The 27,933-nt window shown below is 37.8% G+C and overlaps 1 protein-coding gene across 5 annotated transcripts in view; it reads right to left on the reverse strand.

Annotated features, from left to right (window-relative positions):
- LOC131591865 (tetraspanin-12) overlaps positions 1-27,933 on the reverse strand; it is a 42,160-nt gene that overhangs the window by 5,269 nt on the left and 8,958 nt on the right. For 4 of the 5 annotated variants that reach the window (XM_058862970.1, XM_058862968.1, XM_058862966.1 and 1 more), the window contains exons 3-7: positions 24,991-25,073; positions 24,222-24,357; positions 9,990-10,064; positions 5,674-5,781; positions 2,755-2,898 (exon numbers count right to left, since the gene is read on the reverse strand). In XM_058862970.1, the coding sequence (XP_058718953.1) occupies positions 2,755-2,898; positions 5,674-5,781; positions 9,990-10,064; positions 24,222-24,357; positions 24,991-25,073 (546 nt within the window). The remainder of the gene's footprint in view (positions 1-2,754; positions 2,899-5,673; positions 5,782-9,989; positions 10,065-24,221; positions 24,358-24,990; positions 25,074-27,933) is intronic. The other variant, XM_058862969.1, reaches the window with a different exon arrangement.

Genomic DNA, 27,933 nt, shown 5'->3' on the forward strand with positions numbered 1-27,933 from the left:
AGGTTTTGTTGACAAATCAAATATAATATATAACCTTGCAGCAATCATTGAGAAGAATCAGCTTCAGATTCATACAAAACTACAGATTAAAGGCCTGATTCATCCACTTTATACTTTCAGTCTTGAAATAGAAAAAAGCATGTATTTCTTATTTAGCATATGTTACTGATTTACTTCATCATAGAGTAAGAACCTGAACTGAAATAAGGCACTTCACTGAGCAGGAAAGAGAAGCCATCAGCAAACTCAACACATCTTCTGTATACCCAAATTTTGAATGTACTCAAAAGTGTATTAAATCAAATTGCAAAATTAAATATTAAAACAAACCAAAATGAAAACAAAATTAATTTAATTAAAACAGATTTTGAGTTTACTCAAAATTATGCCAGAAACCAAAAGAAAATATTAAACGTGCAAGTCTGATTTATTTTTTTTTTAAGGCATCAACTCCCATCAATCATTTATCTACACTGCAGTTCCCAATCACAAGACGGGCAGAGCTCCTCTTGTCCTCAGACCACAACAAACCTCCATGGCCACATCATCATCTTCACACTTCCCTCACAACCATCCTCTTTCTGCTCATGAAACTGCACCAAAGGTGAAGCTCATCAGAATAAAAGCAATTCAAGAAATTGAAAAATAGATTTCAATATCCAGCAGGGAAAAAATGATTCTTGCCAAAAGTACTTTCAAGCAGAACTGTAAGTCAGCTTTCTTTCTGCAAAAATTAAATTGTGAAAGATTCCAACTTAGACTATAGAAAGTTCTGAGTTCCCAGAAAAAAAATCACAGCACAGCTACAAAAAAAAAAAAATACATTTATCAGTCCCAGACAAACCAAACTTCAGTTTCCTGAAGTACTACACAGAATTTTTCTGATGTAGTAGAATGGACTTGCCAAATATTTATATAAACCAATTTTAGGCTAGCGAAGCTAATCTTATCAGGCTCCCTCTCAAACCACCAGACTATGCAAGCTTGGTTTGAATCACTTTCTAAAAAAGCTTTTTTTCCTTCAGTACTCCAAAGCAGAAGCTAGGCAGATTAGTCTTGGAAGTGTAAGTTGGTTTTGCATAATACCGATAAAGTTATTAGCAAGCCTACTGTAAGAGTCTGTGAGACATCCCACAGGCAAGCACCACGAAAAGAAACATTTTGCCAACAAAATATTGTACATATCTCAAAGAGAAATGAAGTATTTTTGTGGCTGATACTACTGAACACAGCCTGTCCCTTTTTGGAATGGATTCTGCAGTAGAGAACCAAAAATAAATTTTTGCTAAGTGCTGAATCCATCCAAAATGCTCTGCAGTACAGTAGGGGAAGAACCATAAATGTGCCCTTCAGATTTCTTTAGGGAAAAAAAAAAGCCAAGCAGCCTTTCTTTTATCAAGTGGGTCTTAACACAGCCCTTATGTTCTACTTAACTATTATCTTTGGCAATTAATTTTCTACAAATAGAACCTAAAGAACTTGAACATATGAAGTGCTCAGAGAACCATTTTCCTGGAAAATGGCACAGGAAATGTTAGCAAAAGAAGTGACACAAGAAAACCTTGCACTCTGGACACTACATTCCAATGACTAATACTTATCAGAAATTTTTGAGCTTCCTGTGCTCAAAAAGCAGTTTTTCATTGAGTGACACTGCTTACATACTCCTGCCTCTACAGGCAGGGGGCAAATGAATGTTCTACAGCTTCCATATACTCCTTGAAGGCTCTCTAAAACAGACTTATCTGTATGGCATTAACAGTAGCAACAGTATTACAGAAAAGCATTTTTGCATTATCAGTATACTATTGCAGAGTGAGCCACAATTTTTAGGTTTTTCTAAATGTGTAAGAGACTGGCAGGCCCCAGAAGAAGCCTGAATGGCTTTCTCATCCAGGGACTGACACTTCCAAAGCATAACCAGTGCTGTCAGTGCTGCGAGCCTTGCCAGAAGGCAAGAGAGGGTCTACAAGTGGAAAAAAACCCAACCTCTGCCACTGTCTTTAAGGTTCCTAGTACAGACTGGCCTGAGGCACTTGCCTCTGAGCAGCTCTGTCTTCTCTCTTCCTAGTGAAAGTACACAGCCTCCTCCTAGGATGGATGTTTGAAAGCCCAGATTAGATTAAATAATTTCTGTTCATACAGTCAATACCACATAAATTAATTTCTCTAAAACTTGATTGTTTCCTGGCAATACCTAATATTCATTTTGGCTTGTTTATGTAGCAAATCTCCTCTGCTTCAGAGTTATTGCTCAGTAACTCCTGAACAAGAGCTATCCAACAGATTCTTGTAAAAATGGGTCTTAAACAGCCTTTGAGACTGGGAGTAAATAAAACGGTTCTTTGGGTACTCTTCCATAATGCAGAGCTACACCATCCACTGGAGAAATGTTCATGCTGCAGCATCTGAGAGCATGATTCTAAGGCACACCTAATAAATAATTTTGGATTGGAACAAATTTGAACTCCAACCTAACCAATATAAAACAAACACTTCAAAGTTTAAGCACATCTCAGGTTTTAACTGCAATGCCACTAACTCATCTCACTTCCAGGTAAGGGTGGGTGTTCGTTCTTCCTTCTCCCCTCCCTCTGCTTCAGCATTAGCAAATAATAACCATAAACACTTATCATAAACACAACTACTCTACAAAAAAATTACTCTGTTGCACTGCAAATGACGTATATGGAAAATTACTGGATCAGGAAGAATGTACAAAACCTTCCAATACATCCATATTTTTCTCCTTACCTCCTGATAAAGGTCACTGAGATCCTCATGATGTGCCTGCTTAGAGCATCCTGGGAACTCTCTGACACAACAGGAGTCAGGTGGCCAGTCCAATTCTGTCATTTCCAGCCAGTCTGTGAAGTACACCACTCCACAACATTTAAACTGCAAAGGAAGGATTAGCCAAGATCAGTAATAATGATGCTACTTCTTCAATAGGTACATTAGGTAATCAAAAATTTAACGAAGTTCCTAATACCAATTTTTAAATATTTACATAGAACTAAAAACATCTACAAGTGCTTCCATGTATCTTGTTTTCCTGTACTTTGACATAAAAGCAATATGAAAAATGTAATGAAGTGACCAATGAATACTTTAGAAACAGTCAACAGTACTGCTCTGTCCTTTAAATCCTAATTGCTTCCTCAAAGGGTGCTTCACAGAAATTGTCCTGTCGCTGGATTCTCCTATCCTTACTACAATGAACTAACACAATTTCTTGTCAAAATGGGGACTAATGAACCTGTGACTGAAAGGAGTAGCAGGAAAAGATCATACTAATGAGGACTATTCTTGCAAGGGTACAGCTACAGACACTTCCGTTGAAAACAGGAAAAGCACAGATTTACCTGAATATAGGAAAAAAAAATTAAAAAATTAATAGAGTAAGCAAAAATGTATAGAAATCACAAATGCTGAAAGAAAAACTGAAAATGGAAGGAAGAGGTATCACATTAAAATAAATACTGCAACAGAATGAACCATAAAAATATGAAGTTTGGCTGCAAAGCAGATGAGCTGTAATTGGCTATAAAACCCACCAGGACCAATAACCTGTCTTCTCTGTAAAGCACACCCTGAGATTTAAACCCAAATGACCAGTCTCCCACATTAGCAACTGTTTTCACACAGAAAAGGATGAAGCAGCTACATTAGATTTGGTTTGGCACTGGATGGGGACTTGACATGACTGAAAAGACGCTTTGCTGCAAAAACAAGATGCTACCTTTCTCTGCCTGAACATCCCTCCAGGATCAGACTGAGTGTAAGTAATTCCCCGAGTCCTTTGATCCACAGGGTTGGAAACACAGATGTCTGCCCCTCTTTACCCTCTTCAGAGCCAGGGTCCTGTATTCCATGCCACTCATTGTTCACAATCAAGCACATCAGTGTCCATGCTGGCACAAACTGTCCCTTTAACTCACCAGTCCTCTTAAAAATCTCATTTCTCCCTTCTTTACCACAGCTCTCATGTCTCAGTTTTTACTGGTTTGTTCCTCAAACTCCACCCAACACAGGATTTTATGGAAAGCTTAAGCTTTGGCTCCTCATTGCAATTGCAAAGACCACCTCATTAAACACCCTTTTCTTACTCTTGTATCTTGTCTTCCCCCACCCAGTTGTTCTTTCCTGACTTTAGCTGACCCTTTCCGTCTTCCTTAGCATAGCCACATTTTTGATATCCGACCAGCAAGAGGATTGTGGAGAACTCATTTCCCATCTCCCTCAGATGTTAAAAGATACAGAAGAAAGAATACCAAGCTGATCAGGACTGAACCTCTGGTAACAGAATTGCAATTACAATTCTGCTGACTGAAGAAGGGCCACAAGTGCTTATTCAGACATAAAGCACGTACCAGGCTCATACATCCAGCATCTAAACTATGAGTAGATGGAATATAAATCAGAGCCAACCAATTAAGTAGAAACTGTAAAAGCTTTCTCAGCTACCCAAATCATTCATCTGGTCACAGGTGCCATAAGGAAAATCTAACTTCTAAAGGAAATTCTTCTCTCCTAGAAAAATTAAAGCTTAGTTGAAGTTTTATTACTAATATTCATATTATAACCAGCCGTTATGATGAAACTACAACAGCTAGGAGAAGAGGCAGTATTTAATTTAATCTACCTATACATTTAAACCGAGATACAGTACTATCTCTAGTCAAGGCAAATTGATAGAGCCCATTTGATTATATTATCTCAGGTCCATTACTACCTGCCTATGAATTACTCAGTTTCACAGAGCACTCACATGGCCAGAACTGAAAATTGGGGGGGGGGGGGCTGGTGTGTAACCTCTTTCTTTCACGTTTTAGTATAAATACAGACTAACCAAGTGCTGCCAGGAAATGTTTAAATAAACAGGAAATCTGTGCAACAATGATAGATTTCAACATTTCAACAAGGGCAGCACAATGACAGGCATTTAAACAGTTCTCTTCCTGCACGTGAGTTATATTTGGAGTTAATGGGTTTTACCTTGGGCGATTTTGTGTTTCTGTAACATAATACTTCATTCTATAAAAACAGTTCTGAATTTTAGTAGGCTAGAGGGCAAAGCTGTGAATACACAAGGAAGCTTTTTGGTTTGTTTCCCACCCCCCAGTCAAAGGAAATAAAAACCCTCATCACTTTCACAAACCTCGGCCAAAGAGACAGTGTTGGCATCTTTTTGGAAACTTCCTTTCCCATTCCTTTTCAGCTAAACATATCTTAACCATGACAGCTCCATGAAAGGAAACTAACAGAGCCTATGGGAAGGGGAGCACAGTTTAATATTAAAACAATATATAGACACAGTCATTTTACTTTACCTGAAGATTTTTCATTTTACATACATCATATCCTTTAATGCTATAGTAATCCTAAAAGGTATTGGTGTCCTAACCTTACTGAGAAAGGATATGAGAATGTTAGCAATTTAAATGAATTTATTAACACTCTCGTTTTGGTGTTTAACTACCTTTAGGGCCTACAAAAACCAAAGAATTGGATACCAAGTGATGTTAAAAGACAGCATCACTACACAGTGTTTATAGTGAATGAACTTGCATTTCTTTACCTAGTCACTTAAAACCAAACCTTTCCTTTAGCAGATAAATAACACTCACTGAGCAGGTACTCCTTTAGTTCATATATTAACTATCATCTTACCTCCCTCTGGAAGAAATTCCAAGCATGGGTCAGCCACTGGTACCTAGGTAGGCCATAATTGGTCATCCTGGCTTTCAGTGTGATCATATCAGACCACTGCACTGGAACCTGGAGCAAGGAGAGAGAAGTGACTCACACAGTGGATCAGTAGGCTTGAAGCTCCAAACCCACAGGTTGCATCTATACTGAGATCTTTCCAGTGCAATGACTAAAATAACTATGTACACAAACAAAACAGAAAAGCAAGTGTTGCTGCAATTTTTATGATACTAATACTTTACAAGCCTTTCTTAAAATAGCAAGGAAAGGTTATTTGTTTCCTTTGCTTACAAATTAATGTACACTGAAAAGCAGTCACATTTTGGAGAGATTCTGGGATGATTTGGTACAATTTATTTGTATCATTACCAGATTTTTTACTTGGCATAAAACTTGAACACAGTCCCATCCAAGTCATCGGGGGTGGTATTTGTCTGCCCTAGTTTAGGTATCCCCCTGGTGTTGTCTTAGATAATAGAAATAAACAGGCAGCCAAATGGAGAAATTCATCTCAAGATAAATAATTTAAAACAGAGCAGATGAATCATTCCCTTGAAGTCTCAAATCCACTTCACTGTCTAAGGTGAAAAACTTTGATTTAAATGTCTAACTTCTACATATGTAAAACTGAGATGAATTATATCCCTGGAGTTTTCTCAACCATTTTCTTTCTTTGTCTGGAATCCTGCATGCAGATATTCTGAATGTGCTCCATTTCAGTAACTTGCTCAAAAAGAGTAACAAGGAAGTGTAGACAAGGGCCTATGACCTTTTTTCCTCAAACACAATCAAAGACTTGTGAAAATCTTTTCTTTTGAAAGGATTCCTGAAATATGTCTTTTGACAACTCAGAAGTGAGGTGCTGGTGCACTCCATTGTCTGAATATGACACTTCAGTTAGCAATTTGTTGCAATCAAACAGAAGCAAGTGCTATGGCACCTTGCATAGACTGAAGCTGAGTCAAAATCAAATTACTTCAGTTCAGCAGCACAAATTTCAGTGTGCCAAAACAAAACAAGGACCTGAAGACTGCAGTCACCATTCTGTGTCACCACATACCATCCATGCAGAGTTTTGCCTTGTCTCCATCAGCCTTAATAGTCATGGTGAAAGAAACCACAATTGCAGTATCAGCTGTGACTTGGATGGGAGGGGAGCCCAGCTCCTCTAGCAGCCATGACTTTGCTCTCCAATTTGAAGCTGACAGTAAGGGTATTCTATGCAACAAATGTTATCTAAGAAAAGAAAATTTGCACAGTACTTCCCAAGGAACCTGGTCCTCATTGTGCTAGATGCTCTGCAAAAATATAGAGACAATCACTGCCTGCCTGAACCCATAACACAAATAGGAACATTTGATAACATTTCATTACAACTGCTAAGTTATACTAAATTTTTGATGCCCTAGTAAAGCTTCATATAATCAATGTATTAATAGATTCTAGAAATTTAACATGCCTTTCACTTAGATTTTTGCATTGAACTCACAATATTTCACATGAAAAATATGTTAGCAGTAGAGTACTAAAAATATGTAAAAGCATTATCACAGAATATTTCTATCACAAACATTTACACAGGCCACTATAATAAATTAATTAATTTAGTTTTGTACTCAATGCATTTCTCTTTCCTCTGCATTGTAAGCTAGCACTCTTCTTTCTTTGGATAATATTTGGTAGTGCTGCAATTAAGTTCATATTTGTTAGATTATTTTTTAATTAACCTATTTGGGTTAAACACATTCCACTTCTTTAGGAAGTCAATGGAAAGCAGGAAAAAATAATACTCAAGAAGTGAGAGAAGGAAATTAAAAGCAAAGCAAAACAATTTAAATCTCATTGTAGGAAAGCAATTTGAATGCTGGACCTAAGGAGGGATTTCAGAATCTGTGTGTTTGCTACAAGAATGCCTACAGGTAAAACTGTACAGGTAATAGGTACATTGATGTACCTCTCAATATCTTCCTGTCAGCTCATATACATGGTAGTGCACAATAATACGTGATTGACATGCATTTGTTTGACTATGCACCAATACTCATGTGTAAACAAACAAAAACTGAAGATGCTAGTTTGATTTCAGCCTAAGTTCTATAAAGCTCAGTCTGCCACTGAGATCTAATTACTCATTATTATTTTTCTAATGACTATCAAAGCTTGATCAATGCCTAAATAAGCCAAGGACCCACACTGGCTTTTCAATCTTGTAGGTGGAATAAGTTAGTCATGAGGAACACTACATGCTGAGAGCTATCATGAGCTGTAAGGAAAGTTGTTTATGCAAGGACTCTTTGAGCCACTTGTCCAATTACCAAGGAAAGCCCATACTGCATCAGCAGAGGCAGTTATGCCTCAGTGACATTTCTGACAACATCACCCACGCTACACTACACACCCACCTACACTAATGCCAACTGATCTCTGAAACCCACCAGGGGCTCATGTGATTTAATGCTACACTGAAACCAATATGACACCAAGACAACTCTGCGGTTTTAAGAGGGAATCGTCTTAGCTTTATCAAGTAGGAGGAAGCACGTTCTAGGGAATGACCTGCACAGGTATGGAAGAACCACTGAAAAATAACTGTTCTTTTCACGTCTGCCACATTCACTATTCATTATGGTTCTCAGAAGCAGGAAACCCATCTTATCACATGAAGAGCAGTAATGTTAGGACAAAGGGAATAATAGTAAGAAATCAGATGGAAAGAGGAAACAACAAAGAAACAGCAACCAAAAAACCCAACCCAAACCAGTATTTCAGGAGATGAGGAATATATATATATATATATAGGAAGAGAAGAGACAAAGAAAACCAAAAAAAGGAGAAACTTTATTTGCTATGACCCACTGCAGAAGATGCAGACATGGAGTTCAGTGCTGCTTACTCTAGCAAAGGGCTGAAGGGACAGCCATGTTTTCTTCTGAAGGGAAACAGCATGATCAATGACATAACATATGGTAGGGCTATACCAGTCTTTATCAAACTGTCACAGGTTTGATTTGGTTTCAGTAGAAAAACAGATAGCCAAAAGCTTGAGGGTCAGACTAAAAAGCACCACAACTTCAGGTTTTCTAACTAAATAGTGAAGGCTGAAAAAGGATGTTCCAGGGCTGTGAAGGCTATGTTATTTCAGGTAGTTTCCACTGAAAAGATTTTTGTGAAACCATGGATATTAGTTGTAACAATCATCCTTGGCAAAACCCCTGCAGAGGGCAGCTGTGCCCATAACATGAAGAATGCCTCATCTGTACTCCCAATTTTAAAATGAATCAACGTGAGCTGACATTTAAAGCAAAGGAATAGCCTTAATCTCTATTATATTAGAACAACTCTCTCAAATCTGTACTGCAAGGGAATGAATTCTGATGCAAAGTCCTGCTGTGTAACTTCAGACTTCAAATCTGCCAGAAATTCCTGTGGTCCAAGTGCTGTGTAAATACCAAGGAAGCTACCTCACATCTTGCTGCAATGTAATTGTCATTCACTGTTGGAAAGACCATTATATAGGGCATATCTTGGCAGTTGAGAGAAAAATATTTGTTCTTCTATTCATAAAAATGTACCAGACTGAGTACAAGATGTAAGGATATAGCAGCCACCAGTTACGTTTCAGTTTAATTTGCTCACCACTTATCTATTTTCTTACATGATGGCTACAAGTTTGAAAATTAAAGGTTGGTGTAGTTACAAAAACTAGACAGAGATAAAACCTCTTCACAAGTTTACAGAAGAGTGTTTTATAGTCAAGACATGTTTTGCTTAAAACTGGCATTTATAGCTTGTGGAGGCAGTGTGCAGATTTTAGCAGACAGCAAGTCTCAATGGAAAGAACATGCTGTCTGTTTATAACGTAGTACACTCTTTAAAATGCAAAGAACTTTTGGGACAAAATCCCTTCAAATTCTCTTGTCTCAACTCTCAAAATCCTTATTTAAGCCTGAAATTCATAATTTATGCTAAAAATATCAAAGACTTCAATGAAAACCTGCCTGAGCAAAAATTAACAAAAAAATTAAGTTCTTAAATGAGGGGATGAAGGATTTGGCTCTCAAATATAGATGGGGTAAGGGGAAACCCAGACAGGGCCTTCCAGACAGACAAACAAGCTTTCCTAGGAGAATTCTCTGTTTAAAATGAAGGCAATCAGTTGAAATTAAACTGTCAGAATAATAAACAGAGATAAATACTACAGCAATTAGAAAACAGCTAGCTAATAGAAAACTTAGTTTTCTTCTGCTGAAAAAATGCAGCCTCCTTTTCTGACTCACCGTTATTTCCTGCTCGTAGGTCCAAACACCACAGGCCAGTTCAACGCAGAATATTACAAGCAAGCTTCCAAAATACTGCAGAAAATAGAATGGTCTTAGCTATTTTTTATCCTCTTTGAAATGAAAAAAAAGTTTTCTATGTTTAATATTGTTAAGTCTTTTTTTCAAACTTAAAGAGCATCTGAAAATACTAAAATTTCACATGATTTAAGACATGGAAACAGAAATACATTTTTGTAACCAAAATATGAAAGACTGAGGAAGCAAACTATAAAAGCTGAAATCATGGGACATTTCTTTCTTGAAAACGAAATTCTTATCAAAGTGATTTAGGGGTATGATGTCAGGTCTAACTGTACAAATATTTAGAGATCAATTGAAATATATTTTACTATCAGAAGGTGTAACCCATGAACTATTTAAAAATAGGAAATGCAAGTGTAAATGAAGAAGTACAGACCTTGGTAATGATGCTTAAGAAAAACTGGTTGTTGCAATTAAAAAGAACAGGAGTATCTTCTACATAGCATCAACAAACCCTTTCTGAACCGCAGGATAAAGCTACATGGAATTTAAGGCTGTTTTAACTGGTGTTCCCTATTAAAAACAACCCTTTTATCTTTTATTTAAAGCAGAAATATACTTTCATTCATTCTTGACTCCAAATCGTCTTCCATGTCAGTGGACTTGGCACACAAGACTTTAAAGCTACCATCTTCATGGATTTTAACTTAATTTGAAAATCAAAGAAACACCATAACAACATAAAATAGAATAAATATATAATTCAATCAGTAGGATACATGCCAAATTGCTTCTAATTTAGTTATTTCATTCTGGAATCTATCTAGGACAAAAAATATGTACTTATGGTAAGTGATTTTTTTTCTATTAATGGGGTAATAAGATGTATTTACTCTGTTTAAAACAGAGTATAAATCCACAAATGTTAGGCTTTAACAGCCATCTACATAACACATTTTCCATTCATCTGGTCTGGAACTGAGTAATTCACAGGTACCGTGGCAGCTATCGTTCTTGCCTTGATCTCTACTTGCTCACCAAATCTAACACCCCGAATTAGGCATGTAGATGCATAAGAAGTGCTATATAAGAAGTGCGTGTAAAAATACTCATGTTAATTTTCAGGAGAAACCTGTACCCATACCCTCCCCTGCAAAAAGGATTCCTGTTTTACTAGTCTTCATCACATTACATTGCATCTTTACAGTCCTTACAGCTGAACAACACATTGCACTTCCTTACTAATCAACACTGTAAGCACACGCAGAGCTCCAGTACAGGTCTTCAATAACCAAAATGTTCATCCTCCAAAGGCACAAAAAAGGAAAAACATGAGTCACGCCTTCCAAGAACAATGGTGCTTTCTCTAAAGCATAAATTCATGAACTTCTGTTTAATGTATCTACTAGGCTACAGTGCCTAGTAGCTACGCAAATGATACTTTAAAAAAAACACACATGGAAATCTACTTTTCTAAGTATTCACTTTTGAAAGCAGGAAAGAACACCACATGCTTTAGTGCCAAATGCTCTTCTGGTTAATAATTATAATAAAAAATGTTTAAGGGCATTGTGACTAATACCAACATTTTTGAGAGGGAGAACAACTAAATGTTTCAACAAAAAGTGCATTTCACTTCTATGCTGTCAAAAGAAAATTCAGTGGGTTTATACTCTAACTGAATAACAAGCCTGGGACTTTCTGCCACCTCTGAATCTTATGCAAAAATCACTGATTGTGGTGAAAGTGATACATCTGGGGGTGTACATATGGCCTTCTCTGCAAAACTCCTAATTTGCAGCTCTTTGCCACATTTAATTCATTCATCAAGTTTAACATTTGAAACTTCCCCATCTTTCTCAGTATGTATGTTAAGAGTGTTTGAGACAGTGGTAGGAGACAGAAAAGCCAAAACCAAGATTTTCTCCTATTACTAAATACAGCCCAGGATAGAGCCAGATTCACTCATAAACCACTTCTGGCTCTGCCAGGGACTGAGCACTCCTGACTAGCTACATCTAGACACATCAGGGCACTGCAGAACCAAGCCTTCTGTCCTGAGAAAGCCCATCTCTGCCCATAACATAAAAGAGAAAACAATGAGTTTACACACATGAAAAGTCATGCTCTGAATTGAGTAACGGAAGACACACCTAACTCACACGTCAGAGTTTGTTACTCTCTGCTACTGAAGGAGGGTATTATACCTCTCTCTATATAATGCCTTGCAAAACAAATACCTCTTATATAAGATTTCTGGGGGAAAAAACATCCTCTAATCATTACTTTAAATGTATTACCCCTACTTTCCATGTTCCAAATCTAGAAATTATTACTGGCTTCATTGCTTATTGCTTGACCCCAGTTAAATTCCCACAAGAATCTGAATGCTAAATGCATCTTCCTGCATTTCCGTGCTTCTAGCTCTTGCCAGAAACAGGGACTTGGTTTTGAAGCAGGCTTAACATTTCTTCCTGTGGGCTGAGTGGCTACATGTCGCACAGATGAGTAACTTACTGAGAACACTGTTGTATATCACACTCAAAACTGCGCCAGGAGGTCCCTGATAGTGCCTTCTAGAGAACATCTCCCTCAGAGTATTCTTGGCCATTGCTGAGATATTTTCTACTGTTTCTTCATTTCTTTGTTATTTTCTTTTCTTGGCAGAGAGAGGGTAAGAAGGGGAAGGCACATACAGGAGTGAACAGTTTCGCAAAGACATCTACAAGCTATGATAAAATAAAAGCACAGTTGTGATTGTTTTAAGAACTGGAGACCCTTTACAAGGCAAATCCTACAGACTTTTAACATTTCCCTTTTGTAAGCAACTGCTAATCACTATCATTCTCTCCTTAGTCTGACTATGTGAAGTACTCAGAAAATTGGAGTGGTGCCTTGATACTGTAACAAACCCATCAGTTTCGCTAAAGGATTTCCTCCAGCAAAACTGTGAAAAACCTAAAATGTTGCCTCCTTGAGAGAAGCTGAATGACTGAAAATGCTGGCAGAAAACACTCTCTTAAAGAGTAATAAATCAAAGTAAAAATACTTGCCAACTTTAAAATAAATAAAGTGTTAGCCATTTACTGCTTCATACATCGTGCTTGTGGCCAAGATACTCAACTTCAGCATCGCTTCACTGTAAAATGGATGTTACCAGTTAGCAGGAGCTGGTCTCCTGCAACCTCCTTGTTAAGGCAGCTCTACCACAGGTCACAGGCTGGAAGGGAAGGAGGGAGAAGAGAGGAAGGCAGCAACTCTGTAAAGCAGTATTTTTCCAACAGGAACATTTCATCTAATACCTGGTATACTGCACTTGGATTTGCAGCACTGACAGAATGCAGAAGCTTAAACAACTCTGTTTTTCTGGCACATCAATCCTGAAAGAGAGGTGAAGGACCTCAGGGCTCAGGAGAATCATGTTCTCCTTCCTTTCTTGGGCAAGAGACTAAACATTCAAGAAATGGGAATAGAAACAAAGTCATTACAGTGAAAAACAGTTTCAGACATGTAAAGAGGCATGAAGGGTCAAGGAAAGATAGTAAAGATATTCTGTACGTAATGGCCAGACCCTGTTCTGCTGGAATACTCTTCAAGCGGTACAGCCACAAAAGTGACCACAGCCAACATTCAGCTCCTGAAACCTCCAATGCAGAAATCACACACAACAACAGCATGGTATCCCACCACTGAAATACTGCTTACTAGTGCAGAGATGCTACCAGCTTATACTCACCTACTGCAACTTGCAACAGTCTCCACGGAGCTCTTGCTCCTGGGCAACTCAAACAACCCCAAGCTCACATCTACAGGGAATTCATATATAAGACAGAAAGGGGGATAGTGAATGCAAATCCTATTATGATGAATTTCAGGTGCAGAAGGGAGGTAACCATCAAGAAAATAAAGACAAAAACCAGAACAAAACATAACCAACACCTACCAAACCAAAAACCAGGGACTAGTATTGAATAAGCTTTGTCATAATCCAAATAATTATCTGCATAAAGGCTATCAGAACCTGATAAAGCACTAAAAAACATACATAGTATTTTCAGATATGCATTAAAAAAATAAAAATAATTAAAACCTATTTTTAAAAATATCTATATAGGCTATGTAAATATAATCAAAAATTTTAATCTGAATAAAATTTCTGCACACCACAATGGTGCCTCACAAAAGGGTGTAAGTTCCATATATGCTAGTGTGTGCCAGTTCTCCATAAGTGGAGCATATATGCTCTGGCATATGCCCAAAATATCCCTCCTATCTCTCCATATAAGGCTAAAAACCAAGTTACAGAATTAGTTTATCCTAAGTAAATCATGATAGGCTTTTTTGGTATTACATTTGTTCTACCAAACTAAGCTAATGTCCACCACCACCAAATATATTCCAGGAACATACTTCTTTCTTGATCATCTCAATCACTTAGATAAAAATACAAACAAAAATAGCAAATGCAAGCACAAAATCACCAATATCGAATCTAAGGCATTTTATATTTGTTTAAAAGGTGTTTTGCCAATGACTCCCATTCTGTTCAGAGCAATAGCAAAGAGCACACACATGAAGTGTCTCCCAACATAAAATCTCTCTCTCATGGCTTTCCAACCTGCAGAGTATAGGATTTTTTTTTGTCGCAACTGTGGGCAACTTAGGGAAGGATGCAAAGCATGGAGTACAGTCTTTTGCAGATATCTAATATAAAACTCTTATTGTAGTTCTAGAGATTTTGTATTGAATACACCACATTATACCTGCAATTAATAACCTAATGTAATTTGTCTATGCTTTTCGGGCAACAGATGAAAAGAACTGGTGAAAAATAACCTATTTCTGTTACTAACATGGCAATAGAATGATGGAGAACACTAGGAAAACACAGATACATGTGTTCTCCACATACATGGAGAGACATTTTAAATTTTCACAACAGAAATATTGAATTCTAACTACATTTATCAAAGGAAAACTTGAGTTAAAATTGTAGCGCCCTACAGCAGTTTCCTTCAGTGCAATAGCCAGAGCAATGTCAGCAGCCAGTGCCCTACTTCAGCCACCATGCCAATCCCACTGGCACAGACACACAACCTGCACGACTGTCCTTTGAGGATGCCCTTCTGAACCCTGTGTGAACATGCTGTCAGAAACAAAGCTAAGACCAGGAACTCTAATAGAAATTTGGTGACTTGGGGTATTTAGTGACCAAGTCACTACGGCACTCTGCTGCCAAGCAACTCAAGCAGAGAAGAGCTGCAGTACTACAAAGCTGAGTGTACCCATGTATACTCTGGAAGTGATGAGCTTTTTCCATGTGTTTTTTCAATCTGCCACTGATGGCTTCAGTAATTTGTTGCCAATGACTTATGAAATGCTTCACCAGCAAGCAGCTACTAAAATCAGTAAAACTGCACAAGGAGAATCAAAAACTCAACACATCTCCAGTCATGATCTTTTGAGCCCACTCATACCAGTGTTTGTTTTGTTTGCATTTTCCAAGTGTGATTTGGAAGCAAGAGCCATGAATATGAGAGACTGGGTTCTGTGTCAACCCAAGTTTCATCAGAACTAGAAAGGCACAAGAATGGTTTAGTTTATCTTTTTCCTTACTCAGACCTTTTTAGTTTTATCTCGCATCATGCTCTTCTGTTCTGACACCTTCCTAGTTAACTACTGTCAACCTGAGGACACTTCACCATCTACTTAATTAATCCTTAGAGAACAAATATATCCCATCACACAACACAGTCAAAATACTGACTTCCAGACAGTGAGAAAGCAAGAGTGCATTCTGTATATTAAAGCAAAGAGGAATGGCAGGCAGGGGCTAACTACTGGACGCAGAAGTTGAAATATAGTGAAAGAAAGAGCATGGGGAGCTTTTGGAAAACCTCTTCTACAAGACTGTAGAAATCCTTCATTTTCTGAGCAAATGCACTTTTCTTTAAAGGGTCAGTGTACTTATTAAGGAATCATCATTCACATCACCTGTATTTTACTTCATAAACATCTTTTTCAGGCTTTACTACTCTCCTCCCAAACAGTTTTCTCCGAGAAGATATAAAACCATTCTCCCCCCCTTAGATTCAAGAAAAAAACAGATCTTATGCCAGAGCAAACAAAAGAGTAGCTGACCAACAACTCTGTTCTCCTCAGACTTGCTGCCTCATACTGCTTTCTGAGCAACATGTTCCATGTGGCGTTAGATGTGAAGAAAGCTCTGGAAAGGGCATGGGCTGAAGGAAATTCCAAGAGGGCAGCTGCAGAATGAAACCTTATCGTAACCTCTAAAAGACCAGAGTATATGGTATGTAAAGCAAATGCCAGCAGATAATAAGAGTTATGCATAGCATTTCCCAATGGCTAACAGCCTGAGAGCATCAGCCTTGATCTTCTGAGATGCAAGCTATCCAACCATCTCTCTGCCCCCTGGGAAACCTCAGATGACCATCACCACTGGATCACCAACATGAACCAGAATTGTCCTGTGTAAAATGTAACAAGTCTTTCCTCATTTGGTAACTAAGAAGCTATGGTTCCCCTTATTTTTGTCCGTCTACAAGTTAACAAGTGGATTTTAATGAAAATCCAGCTATCTTTTTCAAAAATAGAGCAAATACTCATTACACAGAGTCAGACAAGCTGCATGGAAAATTGACATCCTGTTTATCCGCTTCAGCAGCACAGTTTTCCCCCTGCTTCCCTCCCTTGTAGCCTTAGCCCTGCCCTGTAGGAATTAACAGGCCATTAGTCATTTTGATTTTAAATTTGGCTTATTTGCTTGACAACACAGAAATTTATGAGAGATGCAGCCAAAATTCAACAGGGAAATGAGCTGAAACCAACAACTTGCAACATAAGCTATGGAATCTCATCCACTTCTTCAAAATAAATACATTTCACATGAAAATGATCAATCTATTATCTTAGATTTAGTTTCCCAGATCACAATTTTTTTTCAAAATGTCTTAGTCTATGATCTTTGCAAAGTCCACCTCCTTTTTGCAAAACTTTATAACTAATTTTTAAATTAATTTATGACAATGAACATTCTAGTTTTTAAATGTATGTATCCAAGTTCTTTTTACCATTTGTTTTTTTAAAAACTAAATAAAATTATTTATGAATGGTTAGATTTTTGTTCACAGCCTTGATTCTTCTGTGGGATATTCTTCACCTGTTTTAAACTTTTACTTTAATGGTTATCTTCATTTATATATATAAACTGGTACTACTTTGGAAATAAGCAAATACACACTTCAAACCATTATTGGGATTTATTTGCTAAGGGTTCAACTACCTCAAGTCAGTGAACTTCCCAGAATAAGGGTTATTGCAAGGTCGTGGTAAAGTACTAAACAGGACATAGGTGAAGACAGACATTAGACCATGATTTTCTTACAGCTTGTCATATTCCCATTCCCCTTTTTATTCCCCTATTTCATAAGATTTATAACAAAACCTAAAGTTTTTTATTCTGCACAGATTTTTCAAAATGCAGTTTCCTTCATTTGTCTACCTGCTATTTACTTCCTACCAAGGAAATTACAAACCATAAAAATGTTTCCTTAGTCAAAAAAACCTTTATTTTCCCTGTAAAATAGACCCATTTGGTGCTGATACACGACTCTGCCTCAGCATGCCCCACGACATTTAAAACAATCAACATTTTGAGTGAAGAAGTGCTCTTATGATATAAAACCCATACAGCAGCCCCTGTGGACACAGTGAAGTGCCTTCATGGTTAAACACGCAAAAAGGTATGATTCAACGAGAAAAAGACTGATTTTCCTGACAGGACATGCACTCCATACTCAGTTTGTGGCAACAAGAATGCAGCTGAACAAAAGCAGCAAGGCACACCCTACCAGTGAGGCCAGGCTGTGTCTCAGACAAGACACAGAGATTTGACTAGTCTTTGTGGATTTATATACTCCTTCCTTGCTCTTAGAAACTTCTCTCATTTCCTATTCATTTCAGCAGACAAAAAACCTGGGCAAACAAGCAGTTTGAAAAGACGAGCTGGAAAGGACAGAGGGGAAAAAAAACCACGCTGTGGCAGCAAGACTATGTATTATCTCAGCAGCTCCCCATCTTTTCTCAGTCAAGACGCAGCAGCCCTCATTCCCATCCTGGTATCACTCACAACTCTCTACCCTTCAACAACCCCAGTGCCTCGAACCTGCCATCATATCAGTCCCTGTCTTTTCTATAGCTTTGTGGTACCCACATCCATTATTTCACCAACCTTTTTATTACTATCTTCCCTCCTCTTTTGACCTGGGAGCATTATTCCAGAGCCCTTTTCAGTTCTGGCACTGTTTCATTCTCCTCTACTGCCCTGGGCATCAATGACTTCAATGAACTTGGAGGGAAGAAGCAGTATTAAGAGTGTAACAAGTGGCAATGAGGAGAAACAGAAAGAAGGAAGAAAAAAGCTACAAGGCTTGCTTCAAAAGGATCATGAGGCCAAACAGTGACACCCAGTCAAATAAGTATTAAGGATATAGGTCCCCAAGAACAAAGTAGTGACCTCCCATCAGGTGAGCCTAAAAGTATAGCTTGCAGTCAAAAGTGTAGCACAAGAGTCCAGGCAGCACATGTCATGCAGAAACACTGGAACCATGAAGTTACTACTGTCAACAGATATCTACCTTTCAGCCCTGTGCCTTTTTCCTAAAGCACTGAGCAAATGCCTCCTCACTACTGAAGAAATATACAGAAAACAATTAAAATTTATGTCCTCCTAATGGCACTATCCAACCCTGCTGTCCTAAGTCAAAAGCATTTCCCTGAACTGCCCTCAAGAGGCCAGACAGTTCCTGTTACTTGGAGCTGCTGGGTAACGGCACCAAATAGTGCCGCGCTGCCTCTGCAACACTGCCAAGCATTCAAGGCAGCTGTTCAGTGCCTGGATGAAAGCAGATCACTACCATGATCACAGCACACATTTGGATTTAAGTCAAGTACTTGCAAGAAGACCTGGACACTCCCCCCAGTTCAATTCCTGTCATGCTCCCCCATGATGCTCAAATACACAGCTGCTCGTGCTTGCTGTGTGTTCTGCAGGCAGCACCTTCATCGCCCCACAACTCCAAGTATCCCACGTAGCCAAGCAGCTCATGTCTCCTCTGTAGGGTCCCTCTACCATTTAAAGAAATTAGGCACTGTTTCAAAGCACTTACTTTTGGAAAAGTATTTTAAGGACATACACAGCAAGGACTTATGTATATTGACAAGACAAGGTCAACAAAATACACCATGCTTACACATGCAGATAGAGAAGTTGGCATTGAACCCCAGGACCAATGTACTCCACAGAGATGGGAGCCCTACAGAGAGCAGATATTCCTGCAAAGCCTGGCTTAGCTCTGTGGTGACACTCTGGCATCACCAAAATCCATCTCAAAAATCAAACAGCTTGTCTGAACCTCAAAAATCTTGATTGAAACAGGAAAGACACTTGCTCTCCATTTCAAGGCAAAAAGATGTATAGTAATTAGTACAGGCATCATCTCCAGCAGTTTACCTTTGAATTCAAAGTTAGAAATATAGAAAGAACAAAAATACTCTCTCTTTTTTGAGAAAGTTGCTCATATTTGAAACTACTGGGGTATAATAAAAATTGGTGAATTTGAAGCATATTTTCTCTTACCAGTGGAACTTGAAGCAAGCAGAACTTCAGAATGCAAGCTGAATGTCCAGCCCCTTAGTTACTCACTGGCTATCTGAAACTGAGGTTTAGCAAAGTATTGGCTTCTCATCAAATCTGCATTACAGCATTATAAACATATTTAAACCAGTCTTTCAAACAAGGTAGGTCAACCTGTCTTGTGATTCTCCATCTTCCTCCCATTCATACCCCATTTGTAAATGGGCTATTGATAAAAGCCACAAAATACAAACTCAGTCTGTCCAGCTTAATACTAAACTGCTTGGGTTTACACCAAGTATGTTTGTTAGTTGTTTCTTCCCTTCAAGATTTGGTATCTAAATAATTTAGAAATACTTCTGGTTGGTAAATAACAATTCCAGTGCCAAATGTTAGTACAAGGTATTGGAGCAGCTGTAACTGTGCTAAGAGTCTACATAGATAGGAATAAATATCCACTATTACTACAGAGCAAGTAAGCTACTCTGTGTATTACTGCAGAAACACATGCTGCCACAAAAAGAGGAAAAAAAAACAGACAACAAAATTTGTTATCACTAAAGTCTCATATTAATTCCTGCCAACTGTAGTCATAAGTACTACAGAACAGTTGATGTTGTGGTAGTGTGTAGCAGCCAACATTTCACATAGAGTAACAATGCCTTCTAGGAAGAAAACATTAGCAGTTATTGGTATCTTGCAATATATCAGATGCCCCAATTTAATCACCCCTATCACCTCTGCATCCACATGGACTGAAATGGGTGTATGTGTACAGAAGAATTTGCCACAAGTGGTGATACAGTCAACAGCATCTCAGCATTCTTTAGATGGACTTCACAGAAACCAGTAGTTTGATGATGGTTTGTCTGGTTGTGTTTCAACTCAATACACAGCTTAGTCTAACAGGGTCCAATTTATTAGCAGGTTCCACCATAACTGAATTAATAAGCCATTTAACCACACACCAACAGGATCTAACAATGTTTAGCTCTGAAGAATATTTATTACTCTGTCACCTATATGATAAAAATCAGTAGCAGGATTTGCCTTGTTGATAATCAAATATTTCTAACAGTTTTCCCCTTTGTGAAAACATATGCAGAAAAATTTGAATCCTGTGCTGTTTGAATGCTGCAGTTACAGAAAAGTCACAGTAAAAAATACAAGAACTTTCAATGAAAATTTCAGCCAGAAGTATTTTCCAGTAGGATTTTCATAAAGCTCTTCTTGCCAAGCAACAAAGCTTATTTTTGTTATATTAATAAAACAAGAACTAAAAAAAAAACCAACAAAAAAAACAAAAACCCCAAAAACTAACAACCACAACAACCAAAAAAACCCAAAAAACCAAACAAAACCCAAACAAATAAAAAACCAAAACACAAACAAAAAAAAATTAAAAAAAACCACCACATATCCTTAGGGGATACTATTCTTAAAGAATATATGCATTTTGTTAGGGTTTGGGTGTTTTTCAGTTAGGCAATGTGCACAACAAACTTTGAAAACAATCCAAAACAGAGTCTCAGAAGAGAGGCAAAGTATTTTTTTTTAAATACAGAACAAATCTTGTTGAAAGAACTATATCAACCGCCATAAAACCAGGACTCTACTTTGCCATCTTTGTACTTTTCATGCACCCAAGTCAGTGACTTGGAAGAGCTCAGATCTTCCACTTTAGGCTGGCATCATAGCTACTTCTACATGAGGATATTGATCAGTCACACAAAAATAATATAGAAACTCAAGGTACACATGGACTCTTCAAACCAACTTCCCTTCAGGACATATTTCTGAAGTGATGAAAATGAAATTATCATAGCTTTAAAATGGTGGTTCTACAGAAAATCCAGAGCATGCGCCTCAGAAGACTGAGGTTTTACATTTTCCCACTATTAAGCTGAGCAAACACAAGTTTGATGTGTCTTGATGCCCCCATGTGAAGACAGAAAGATTTCAAGACAGAATTTCAAAAACAAAAGAAAATTATGCATTTGAATGTATTAAAACCAACACCATATCTATTTTATTGCCTTTGCACTTTATTACATTTTCCAAAAATCCATTTCAATTAACATCAGCACTAGCAATGAGCATGCTGCCAGGAACATCAAGACTTGTATCTAAATATCTGTGCGTGCCATCATTATGGCTTTCATGTACTTCAAAAAGAAGACTAAAAGCATGATCGAAGAGGCTGTTAATGTTTTACATGAAGGTTCTTTTCTTTAATTCATCTGGTTGAACAAAAGCTCATTTTGTTGATCCATCAGTTTTCTAATCAGTCTGATGAATGAAGCATTGACTTATGTCTGCATACTTCTGTATGGCATAACATAACTGCATTTATTTAACAATCAATCAAAGACAATGACACACCTAGGAAGACATAATTTAGTTTTGCTTATCAGTTTTTTTAGCAAGAGCAAATCTCAAGCTCCTAAAAATGAAATATTGCAACATAAAATGACAGAAATGTCTTGTCTTTTGATTTAGTGTAGATTTGACTGCCTAGACACACTTCGAATTATTTATTTCCAGATGGTATTAAAGGCTATAAATTATTTCTACTTTTCACTTGCAATGTAAATAAACTGAAGACCAAAACTAGTTTTAACTTTATTATCTCTAGAAATAGTGAGGTGGGCTTTTTCTAAGCTTATACCAAAAATAACTTTTTCTTTCCCCAGATACTATGTGGCATTGATCTACATCATGTAGTTGTTTTTACCTTTTAATTAATTTAATTAGGATTTAAAACTACCACGACTATAAAATAAAGAACACATTATGAAAGTTATCTTATACCCTTACAAAAACTCCTAAGGTTTAGTAAGTTTATCATATTTTAATATTGTAACTATTTAGATGAAACAAAAATATGTACAAAGCCCTTTTAAAGTATGTAAGAAAGATTACTAGAGAAATAATTATATGGTATAAAATTACATTAATCCATTACTCTTAAACACATGCCCATAACTAATCATTTTAGAACTTGTTTCCATTGATTTTAAAATTGCAATGTTAAGATCTAGAAACAAAAGATGTGTGTGAGCAGTCTGTTACTCTAACATGTTCAGATTTAAATGACAGTTTTCCCCAACAATATAGTTTTGAAAGAATAATTTTCACATTGCATACAGGCTGAACAGAATATCCAAAAGGAGAAACTGCCCTCTTGCAACTAAAGAACACTTCTGTTGCAGACATTCATCTGGAAATATCAAATAAAGTTTTCTCCAACCTTCATAAATAAATAAATAAATACATAAATAAATAAATGACATTTTAATACAAAACCCCAGTACAGTTTTGCAACTGTTTATGCTGCAGTTAGAATATTTCTATTAGAGAAAAACAAAGGTTCCATAAATCTCAGCCAGTTTCTTACAGTGTTTTTATGGCCATTTTGTGCAAAATGTGTGAGATTTAGGTGTCACATATTTAAGCCTGCACAGATCCACATGAAAAATTCAACTGAATGCAGTCTGTGAGAATCCAACACACAGTGCAGTGAAAAAACAGCAGGAGCCCAACTCTACTTGTATGGGACCCTGGATGAATATCAAGAGCTGAAGGGTTCTATCTGTCCACTTTCTCCTACTTCAATTACAGTAGTCAAGTCTGATACACCTCTTCCACATCCATTTCTCCCGCTCTCTTGGATTTACAGAGTGCTTGGAATCCTGCTTATCCTCATGTTAAAGAGCAGAGTCCAATTCTGCAAAGCTACAGCTACATTTTTAAGACGCATATAGATACATGGCACTCCTGGATTTCAGTACTGCCAATCGTCTAAAAATTTTAACTCTAAACCTTTAAGACTTGTGTGAACTTCATGGGCTCTTGTTGGAATACCATTTTTTTGTTTGTTTGGTTTTGGCTGACTGTTTTTTTAATTGTCCTTAAATTCACTGACTTCCAGACAAAGAACATGGTGTTTGGCTCCCTTGACAGTTCAAGCCAAAGCTTTGTGCAGGACAGACTGCTCCATTTCAGCTGCTGTCAGCTCAGTTATATACTCTCTAAATGAAGGAAAAAGATATGTACTTGGAATTTATTTTTAAACTTGCTCACAATCAAATGCAACTGCAAAATTCCACATCCATGTAAGAGAAGACTTCTGAACATACTCAGAATTAACTTTCTTAAGCTACAAATGCTGTTACTTTACACACACAAAGTCTAGGTTAAGTAGCTATTGCACAGCTAGGAGTCAAAACAGTATCATATGGGTTTATTTCAGAGTACTCAGATTCATGTCCCTATAATTACTAGTACTGAAGAGTTTGAGTTATTTTTCCCTTCAGCAACTCCTCTACTAAATGAAGTGAATTTTTGCAATTGAGAAACTGCTTGTCTTTCAGTCACAGCATAACACAATCTAGGCAACAAATTATTTCCTACTGTGTGCTTTGCAATTGCAATTCCTCACCAATGCCATAACTCAACAGGGTAATAAAAAATAATCAGTATTTATCTAGTGCCTGTGGATTAAAACCTTTCTAACACTCCTGAAACAAAACAGAAGTTATGAAACATACCCAGACAAGGAGCAACAGATTTCTTTTCACTGTTCCACAGTATCCCAGCATTCCAACTATGATGAGGAAACAGCAGACTGCAATCATAACTGGGTGGACCACAGGAAAGTAAGTCAAAATGACAGCCTCCTCCACCCTAAAAACCAATCAGAACAATCCTCAAAAAAAGCACAATCACAAAAAAAGACACAAAAGAAAAAAATACAGTCATTAAGAAGAAAATGGTTGATTAGCAGATACTTTCTTTCCAGCACCTTACGCATTTCACAAAAAAATCTCTTTAACATCATTTTAAAGTCAAATACTACATTTGGGTAACAAAAATTGCACTGTCCAAAACCTCTCTGGAGCAAAGGTAATCTTCATGCCCTGCATTTGCACAGTGTGCAGTACAATGAGACCCTGTTTTATCACCAAGGCTCATAAGCACTGCTGTAATAAAATTAATAGAATTTCTAAATCTCTGGACTGAATTAAGTATTCAAAACTAAATAGTAATATAATATGATTACATGTTGTCAACCAGCCAAAAAATGATCCCTGTCAGAAGAAAAAGGCAGAGGATTGAAACCTTATCTTTCCCCTTTTTCTTATTTCAACTGATGCCCAAAACTGTGGCAAAAAATGCACCTTCCAATAAAAAAATGATTAGTTTAATTGAAAGATTCTCAATTCTATAAATCCTAATTAAGAAGTTTGCCACATATAATGAACAACATCTACCCCAACCAGTAACCCACACAGATTAAAAGTTTAACTAAAGCTTTACCTTGTTTCTGCAGTTAAAGTGAGAACATTATTCAGGTAGTCTCTCAGCCAAGCAGAAACACCTAATATGCTGATGGACATCAACTAAAAAGAAAACATTAAGTTATTTATCATGTGTTTAACACAAATTGGAAGATCATTCATAATTTAAGTAGAGGATCAATCATCACTAACATCTTTCATGCACTCATTTATGTGAACAACACACCATCCCCAAAACTGTACTTCTGTATGCTTAGAATTCATTTGCTGCCCAAGTCTTAGGGTGCCAGTGACAATAATCTTCCTTTCCACCTAGTGATGCAACTGCTAGCTCCTATCCCACCACTGTACAACATACCATAGAAAAAACAGGGAGAGCTTACGCTGCTAAAATCAGTGACTCTTCAAGGCTCACAAGTGATACACATCAGTCTGCATAAAATCATGAAGCCATGCTCAAGTACACAGCTAGTGAAGAAAAATCTCATACAACAGTCCTAATACAATGATGCTCAAGAGAGATTTATCTGTGGGTTGAATTTAGAAGAATCTGATTCTCCTCCTCATCTGGACAGTCACACTATGAACTGAAACTGAACACTATGTCTCAGTTTCCTGAACCATAAAATGAAAATAAAACTAACGGTATTTCAATTATAAACCATATAAAGCATTTGGGTACCTAACATGTCAGGCACTTCAGAGGCATAAAGACACTACACTGTCACCAGGATTGCTCCCACAGCAAGTAAGTCCCAAAGACTGAGCCCACCCAGAACTGCCACTACCTCAGCAGACATGAATTCTGTCACCCGATGCCATCGTACACTTCAGCACACCTGGGACTTACCAGGAGAAGATCCACCCTCTGGTTTTCTTGAGAAGCCAAACCCAAACAACACATTCAGAACCTGCCACACTGTGACAGCACCAGTTCTACTGCTGCTAGGTACTGCTAGAGGACGAGGCACTCCTCATTCAGTCTCGTGTGGGCATCTAGGCCTGAACCACAGAAGACACAGGACCTCAGAAACACCATTGTCTAGCTGAGGGAGGGGTTCCTAAGCATGCTGAATTTCCTGAATACTACTGTTTTCATGAACTGCATAAGGGTAATACATCAGCATTATACTTACAGTCTTAAATCACTAAGAAGTGCTCATCTCCCCTGTTGTCGTCAACATCTAGATTCTCACATGCCCTCATATTCCCCTGAAGTTTTTTTGAGGAACAACTTAAGTGGATCAAACCTAACAGGAAAAGTCACTCTGTATCCTTACTGGCTCCTTAGCCTGCAGCATGCCCACAGCAGACTACTTTAAAATTTCACAGAAGTCCCAGCAGCTGTCCCAGAGCTTCTTCCTGCTTTTCAGATCTCATGCACAAAGTACAGGCACTGCCCTGGCTCTGAGTGCTGCCAGCAGGAGCTGGGCGCTTGACATGCTGCAAGCATATTCCTGGAAGCTAGTGCATGCTACATGTCTATTATATTCACTCATGTTCTTTACACTCTGTGGGATCTGTTTTGGCTGATGAAACAGTAATAGTAAAGAATATTTTCTATTGTCTTATTTGCAGGAAGTTGCAGGAACAAGGAAACCAGGATGACTGGAATCTCCTCCTAAATAAACTCCCCCCACCTATGTCCTAAAAAAGTGTCAGGCAAATATACCACACAAGCAGTCAAAAACACTAGAGAGGTAAAGCAGACAACAAGCAGACACCCTACTTTCTTGTTGTCAAAAGGCAATACAAAATATTTTTAACCCTCCACATCTTCCTGACAGGCCTGTTGATACACACAGAAAAGCATTAGCTCATGGTAAAATATGATAAAATGTTTATCATGTTTAAGATAAAATATTTAAGATATATTTAAGATATTTAAGCTATAACCCAATTTGGTTAATTCATTTTACAACAGTGGTGCTCAGAAATGAGAAGTTCATCAAAACACTGCTCAGTAACTTTTAGTAAGAGCCAGATAGCCCTGCTACAAAAACAGTACCAGAAAAATGATCGCTTTCTAAATAATATTCTTCCTCACATACTAGACTGGTAGAATGCCTACTCCTTGCTGTCCATTAGGCACTCTCAGGCTGCACAAATTTTCTTTCAGCTGTCAGCATGCGGCGGCACATTGTACACAGCAGAGAGAGGTGGTGGATTTTGAAGAAGGCAAAATTGTTCTTCTAGCAGAGGTAAGACTTGGCAGTATACTGAAGCATGCAGGTTACTCACAGACAACAGGGAAATCACAGAACCACGAGGTAAAAGGCAGAGAAGACAGAAAGGACCAAAAGTACTGAGCAGTACTGAGTACTGAGTCCCATCACCAAGAGAATCATTCAGTTTGCTGGAAGAAAAGGACTTGCATGCAAAGGCAAATCAGGAAGGACAAGAACTTTCATTTCTGTTCTGTCTGCCTAGATTGAGTTTTCTCTACCTAGATATGTATTTTTGCCCACAAAAAAATCCATGGAAAATCTAGGCAGATACATCACCAAACTGAGGCCAACACATGGCCATGTGACTTCTACAGAAATGCTTAATTACGACATCAGAGATCATGACTCCCTCCTCATATATGAACAGCAACTGGGAAAAAAGGACTGCTTCCTTTAACCTAGGAAACACAACCTTCACCAGTAACGTAGCTGCATGAACACTGTTTCAGTTCATAAGAACAAACTCTCTATGAAAGGCCTCTTGCATCATTCAGAAAGATTTTAGCCATTTAGATTCCCCTTGGCTATTCTCGTTTAGTATGAATAACTAACAATTACTACTGTTTCTTGCTGATGCAAATTACATGCAAGAACATTCCACCTATAAAGCCTGTGAAAGCCAGGCTACCACTCAACCACTCACTCACCCACCCTGTGCCTGGCATGATCTCACCACCATTAACTGCTTCAGATGTTACTGACTTCTGCTACTCTTAAAATGCACAAGAGCTAGG

This window comes from Poecile atricapillus, chromosome W (genome assembly GCF_030490865.1).
Source record: "Poecile atricapillus isolate bPoeAtr1 chromosome W, bPoeAtr1.hap1, whole genome shotgun sequence".
In the NCBI taxonomy this organism is placed as follows: Eukaryota; Metazoa; Chordata; class Aves; order Passeriformes; family Paridae; genus Poecile; species Poecile atricapillus.